This window comes from Otolemur garnettii, unplaced genomic scaffold, assembly GCF_000181295.1.
Source record: "Otolemur garnettii isolate 467f Iridium unplaced genomic scaffold, OtoGar3 scaffold00120, whole genome shotgun sequence".
Taxonomy (NCBI): domain Eukaryota; kingdom Metazoa; phylum Chordata; class Mammalia; order Primates; family Galagidae; genus Otolemur; species Otolemur garnettii.
Genome location: NW_003852515.1, coordinates 405980 through 413190, shown reverse-complemented (window position 1 = coordinate 413190; position 7211 = coordinate 405980). Strand labels below are relative to the sequence as shown.

Sequence of the window (7211 nt, the reverse complement as noted above, 5' to 3'; positions counted from 1 at the left end):
AAGTAGCTGGGACCACAGGTACCCGCCACAAGTCCCAGCTATTTTTTGGTTGCACCTGTCATTGTTTGGCGGGCCCGGGCTGGATTCAAACCTGCCACCTTAGGTATAATGTGGCTGGTGCCTTACCCACTTGAGCCACAGGCGCCGAGCCTAGGATATTTTTAAGTAAAACTTGCATTACTGCTTTTCTTAGCAAGGGTATGGTGGTAAGATATGTAATAACTTACTAGTACAGTTTGGTGCCACTGCTTTAACTGATGGAAATGTGCCAGCAGTTTTACCCACCATTATCTGTGCACCATGGTACAAATGTCAACACCATAAAGAAGGCACATGATGCTGTACTGTTATTATGAAAATAGTCTAGACCTTTTGAACTTCATGAAAGAGTCATAAGAACTACTATACAAAATACATAGATATAATTGAAATTTTGTCATTTCACTTTAAAAAGGAATCTTTTTTACCATTTTTTTATGAATCTGCAAGTTTCTTACACTCTTACATTTGCCACATACACTAATGTATGAAGGCTAATGTAGTCTTTGTAATTATTTGAATTTTCTATGAAATGCATTCTTACTATGAATGTTTTTTATTCTGAATTGTGAATATTAAGATGGAAAATAACATAAATAGGAAGCTAATAGACGTAAGGGCTGTATTGTAACTTGTGAATTGTTACACCTTGCTACAGATACATAAAATCATAAGGTTAATGATCTTACTGAGGTGATAATGCCTTAACAAAAGTAATCCACAGTCAAAATCTCAAGGATCCTTTTCCTTATTATGTTTTTTAACTAATGGCTCATAAATTTTTGTCATTGGTTAAATCTAAGTTGAGATTTTATTTTTTTTTATAGATTTAGGACCAATAAGCCTTAATTGGTTTGAAGAACTTTCTTCAGAAGCTACACCTTTTAGTTCTGAACCTGTGGAAGAATCTGAATATAAAATCATCAGTTATGAATCACACGTATTTAAAACACCACAAAGGAAACCCTTTTATCGACAGTTGGCTTCAACTCCCCTAATATTCAAAGAACAAGGTCCGACTTTGCCACTGTTCCAATCTCCTGTAAAAGAATTAGATAAATGCAAATTAGACTTGGGTAAGTAATGTTATATGGTATATAAGGGGAAAATACACAAACTTAGGGATTCAAACAAATGTGTATTAAAATATCAGCTCTTTCATTACATAACTGTGTGACATTGAGCAAATCAATCTCTTTGGCTTCACTTTCCTCAGCTGAAAAATGGAGATGATGAAGATAATACCTAATAAGTTTGGAATAATGAAGTGATGTAGGTACTTAATGTTCCTTTTCCTCTCTTCCTTTGCTTGATATATTTTGCCACCCAATTTGCTGAATTAGGTCTTCTTTTTTTTTTTTTTTTTTGAGACAGAGCCTCAAGCTATCCCCCTGGGTAGAGTGCCATGGCATCATGCTCACAGCAACCTCCAACTCCTGGGCTGAAGCGAGTCTCCTGCCTCTGCCTCCCAAGTAGCTGGGACTACAGGCGCCCGCCACAGCGCCCGGCTATTTTTTGGTTGCAGCCATCATTGTTGTTTGGCGGGCCCAGGCTGGGGATTCGAACCCACCACCTTAGGTGTATGTGGCTGGCGCCTTAGCCGCTTGAGCCACAGGCGCCAAGCCCTGAATTAGGTCTTATATTAAAAAACCTAGAACTTCTTAGCATGTTAAACTAAACTCTACTTCTATAGGCTATCACAGAGGATAGAGAAAAATATTTTTATCAGTATACTATAAATGTGTTGATTTGGTAGCAATTTCCCTGGCCTGGGTACCATTTATTTCTAAGCAATTATGTAGTAAGATTATGCATTCAATCATTCACATATTTATTACCTACTTGACGTAAATAACATACTTTTCCTTTCTTTGGAGTATCTCTCTAGTAAGGGGATTAAATAATACACAGATAAAGTATAATATAAGGATGAATGTAATATGTGCAAAAGAAAAATATAAGAAAGTATAACAAAAGTTGAGAAGAGAGAAAATGATATTGGGGAGACTTAAGTAATTATTTGTTTGAATTGAACTTTGAGGGATAGGTTAGAGTCAGAAATATGAAGTTTTGGTAGAGTGATAATGTTCTAGATAGAGGGAACAACATGACAAAGAATATGTAATTTGTTCAGGGACTACTAATAACTTGTCAGCAAGCAATTCAAATTGGTTTGGGGTGTTCTGTGTCTGAAAGTGACCAGTAGACAGCCTAAGGCTAAAAAGAAAACAGATTATAGATGGGCATTTCCAGGCTAAAGAAATGGAATTTATTTGACTGGTTGTTGAGCAGAGAAGGCATGTGCACATTTTATTCTGCTAGTTGCAGCATCAGACCTTTGATCACCTCACTTTGTCCTCATGATAAAATCTGAACTTAATTTTGGCTTACAAGGTCCTTTGTGACCTAGTCTAGCGTTAAATCATCTTGCCATATTCCCCCTCTCACCTGCTTTCATTTATCATTGATTCCTACTGAAGATCTTTTAGTTATTTAAACCACCATACTCTCTTGCTTTTCAGACGTATTATTACCTCTTCCCACAGTTACTTTGTTCTTTTGATTTTTTCGTCTAGCTAGTTTACTCATTCATCTTTCAGCTCTTGGATGATTTATCTCTGCTTTTGAGAAATATTCCCTATCTCCATTGAGCTTCTAGTGAAGGAGAAGTTCCGCAATTATAGTGTGATACATACTTTGAAAGAGGAAATTCATGGCACTAGGAAATGCATATACAAAAGGAATATAGGTAATGGTCAAAGATCGTCTTTCTTTCTTTTTTGTGAGACAGAATCTCACTTTTTTGCCCAGGCTAAAGTGCCCTGGCCTCATAGCTCCCTGCAACCTCAAACTCCAGCTCAAGCAATCCTCTTGCCTCATCCTCCTGAGTAGCTGGGACTATAGGTACCTGCCTCATGCCTGGCTACTTTTTTTCTATTTTTAGTAGAGACAGGATCTCACTCTTGCTCAGGCTGGTCTTAAATTCTTGCGTTCAAGCAGTCTACCCAGCTTGGCCTCCCAGAGTGCTAGAATTACAAGTATGAGCCACCCACCCAGCCAAAGATATTCTTATATATTATTGGATACCAAATGGTATATATAATATTAAGTATTCATAGAATGAATATTAGTTTTTAATTATCTGGCAGCAGTCTTTGGAGATAAAGGTTTTTTAAAATATGATGGTGGTGTCATCAGAATCTTTCGGACTGCTAATTGAAAGGGCACGTTTCAGACTCCACTCTGAGACTCTTGAATTAGAATCTCTGGAAATGAAGCCTATAAATCTATATTTTAAATTACCTTATCTTTATGAAAAGGGAAGAGTGAAGATAGAAAGATTGGTTAGGAGATGTATAGTGATCCAGGTGATGGAGGAAAGAGCCTGAGTTATATAGGGTGCCCATAAAGTTCATGTGCGATTTATAATAATTGTCTATTTGAAATTGCAGTCAGACTTTATTACTACATATGTAGTAGTGAAAGCAGATATGGGAAGTAATAACTGTAGGACCCTGTAATAGTCTAGATATGGAGGATTCAAAAGAAAGGAACAAATGGCAAAGCATAACTGAGTTAGAATATGGTCGTGGCAGTCATAGAAATTGGTAGCATATTGAAATTGGAGAAAAAGGTTTGGGAAGGAAAAGGTTGAAAGGATGGAAAATAATTTAGGTGAGTTTCAGATTGTTGTTAGAGATGGTTAATGGAATGTTATGGTAGAAATGTCCCGCAAACTTTTGGGAATACAAGGCTAAAACTACAGTTAAGAACACAGGTGAGAAAGAAGATTCCAGAAGTCAACTTTATTTACAGGTTAAATACTCCTACAAAATGATTGGGACCAGACTATTTCAGATTGTGGATTTTTTTTTTCAGATTTTGGAATATTTGCATTATATATTACTGGTTAAGCATTCCTAACCCAAAATTGAAATGCTCTGGTGACCTTTTTTTTTTTTTGGAGACAGAGTCTTACTTTGTAGTTTGCAAACTCTTGGGCGTGAGCAATCCTCTTGCCTCACCCTCCTCAGTAGGTAGGACTACAGGCATGCACCACTATGCCTGGATATTTTTTCTATTTTTAGTAGAGATGGGGTCTTGCTCTTGCTCAGGCTTGTCTTTAACTCCTGAGTTCAAGCAGTCCCCCCAGATTGGCCTCTCAGAGTGCTAGGATTACAGGCAAGAGCCACGGTGCCTGGCCAGTGACCATTCCTTGAAGAGTCATTCAAAAGAGTTGGCATTCAAAAAGCTTAAGATTTTAGAACATCTCAGATATTGGATTTGTAGATTAGAAAATTCAACCTGTTTAAAGTGGTAAATACCCTGGAATTTGTATGTGTATAATCAAAGAAGGATCATAATGAATTAATAAGTTCATTCCAACCCCACCGCAAAGGAGTTAACTTTTTTAAGGCTATGGTGCATAATAATTCTGTTCACTATAGTCTGTTGAGACCTTTTGCTTTTAAGTTTGCTTAAATTCAATATTGAAATCTAAGACTAATAGACCTAAGCTATGTTTTTTAACTTTGTTCAGTTCTAAACTTTTTTATGTATTATTATTTTTAAATCCTCCCTAAAGTCTCACATTCTATGAGATGTGCTATTTCTGCTTCCCAGCAGCCCTTCTCTTTGCATGAAATCATATGCTTTTATTTTACAATACTTAAGCTTGCTTGTAAGATCCTCAAATTATTTGGGAAATGTTTATTTGGAAATAAACTTGTTTTCACCTGGTTTTTTTTTTTTAACTTTTTATTTTTTATAGCTGGATTTCTTTTTATTGCTGAAGAAATATTGATATATTAACTAAAGTCCTTAGTTTACATTAGGGTTCACCATTTGTACAGTCCTAAAGATTTTGACAAATGTATTATTATAATGTCATGTATCTGTCATTACAGTATTATACAGAATAGTTTTGCTGTACAGCTCTTGTGTTCCACCTATTCACCTTCCCCAGCTCCTGAACCCTATTCAGCCACTAATCTTTTTATTGTCTCCACAGTATTACCTTTTCCAGAATGTCATATAGTTCATATGTCATGTGGAATAGTTCATATGTCATATAGTTCTATAGTCATATAGAATCATACAGAACATAGCTATTTTAGACTGGTTTCTTTCATTTAGCAATATGCATTTAAGTTCCTCCATGTCTTTTCATGGCTTGATAACTCATTTCTTTTTAACATGAATAATACTGCATTATATGGATGTACTACATTTTTTCTGTTCCTCTATTGAAGGACCTCTGAATTGCCTCCAAATTTTGGCGAATATGAATAAAGCTGCTATAAACATTCATGTATAGGTTTTTGCGTAGATACAAGTTTTAAACTAATTTGGGTTCATACCAAGGAGTGTCATTGGATTATGATGTGTGTTTAGTTTTTTTTTAGAAACTGCAAGCTGTCTTTCAAAGTAGCTGTACCATTTTGCATTCTCACCAGCAGTGAATGAAAGTTCCTGGTGTTCTTACCCTCACCAGCATTTGGTATTGTGGTTTTAGCCATTCTAATAGGTGTATGGGGGTATCTCATTATTTGTTTTATTTTTTTGAGTGCCTTTTCTTTCAAAATATGGTTTAGCTACTTTATGATAGGTATCTTTAACTAAAAATCTCATTGGAGAAAGAGCATGGATGTTTTGTTGAATTGGTTTTTTTTAAGTTACACATACATTTGGTTACTATGTCTAGTCCATGGTACTTGAGAATTGAGAATATAAGGAGACATTTTGTCCATGCTTCTACAAATAGTTTTAGTTTGATTTTCATTTTATTTTAATAACATTTATATTAAAGTTTTTCCCAAAGATTCTTTTAGAGATGATAGGCTCTTTCAAGGCAACTATTTTTATGTATTTATTTATTTATTTAAAGAAAGGATTCTCACTTTCTTGCCCCCAGTAGGGTGCCATGGTGTCATATCTCACAGTAACCTCAAACTTTTGGGCTCAAGCGATTCTCTTGCTTCAGCTTCCCAAATAGCTGGAACTATAGGCTCCCACCACAACCAACATCCAGGTGTTTTCAGAGATGGAGTCTTGCTCTTGCTCAGGCTGGTCTCAAACTTGTGAGCTCAAGCCATCCACCTGTGTTGACCTCCCAGAGTGATGGGATTACAGGTGTGAGCCACTGCTCCCAGCCTGCAAGTATTTTTAAAAGTATATTTTTTCTGAGAATAAAATGTGCCTCAGGTGCCAAATTTATAGTAGCCATCAAACCCATAGAATCACCTGAGTACTTTATCCCTAGAGAGTCAAATGTAATGTACTCTAATACAGAAAATAGGAATATGGAAAAACTATAAATTGGGTTTGTTATTGATGGAGCCACTTACAGCTTACGAATAATGTCTAATCATTATTGCCTTAGAAAGTAGATGTGGTCAACAAGAATAGAAATACATGTATTGTTATCTAACTTCCCCTAATGATAGCTAATTTATTCATTCAGCCAATATTTGTGGAGTGACTGTAATATGTTAGAAATTATTGTAGTTGCTAGGAATACAGTGATAAGACAAAATCTCTAACTTAAGGACCTCATAGTCAAATACTGGAAACAGGAATAAAGTGTGATAAAGTCTTCAGGAAGCACATAAGAGGGGCAAACACTTACTCTCACCTCAGAGACCACTAAAGTTTTCTGGAAAAGACGTTTAGTAGTTATTAAATGGAAACCCAAAAGAGATACTCCAGGGCTAGAGGGAAAAAGAGAGAGATAGCTTGTACAAAGTCTTAGAAGTTAAAAAGGGCATTCTTTTCAGGACGTGGAAATAGTTGGGTATGGCTAAAAAGTAGAATGTGACAGAATAGCATCATAAAAATTAAGTCAGATTGTGAAAGGGCTTGTTACTACAGTTGTGTTAATAGAGTTTTATCTTTATCTTGAAAAATAAGATCTTAAAAAAGAAAAAAAAGAAAAATAAGATCTTTAAAAATTTTTGGCAGAAGAATAATATGGTCAGATTTGGTATCTGATTGGCTTTCAATAAATGTCTTTTCCTCCATGGTAACTTAATAATAGAACATAGCACAGGTGGCGCCTATGGCTCAAAGGAGTAGGGTGCTGGCCCCATATGCATGTGGGTTCAAACCCAGCCCCAGCCAAAAACTGCAAAAAAAAAAAATAATTTTTCAGGCAGCACCTGTGGCTCAAAGGA

The 7211-nt window shown here is 35.9% G+C and overlaps 1 protein-coding gene across 1 annotated transcript in view; it reads left to right on the top strand.

Annotated features, from left to right (window-relative positions):
* The window catches only part of BRCA2 (BRCA2, DNA repair associated), a 101405-nt gene that overhangs the window by 3754 nt on the left and 90440 nt on the right, over positions 1-7211 (top strand). Inside the window, exon 3 of the mRNA XM_012809998.2 lies at positions 867-1115. Within this exon, the coding sequence (XP_012665452.1) occupies positions 867-1115 (249 nt within the window). The remainder of the gene's footprint in view (positions 1-866; positions 1116-7211) is intronic.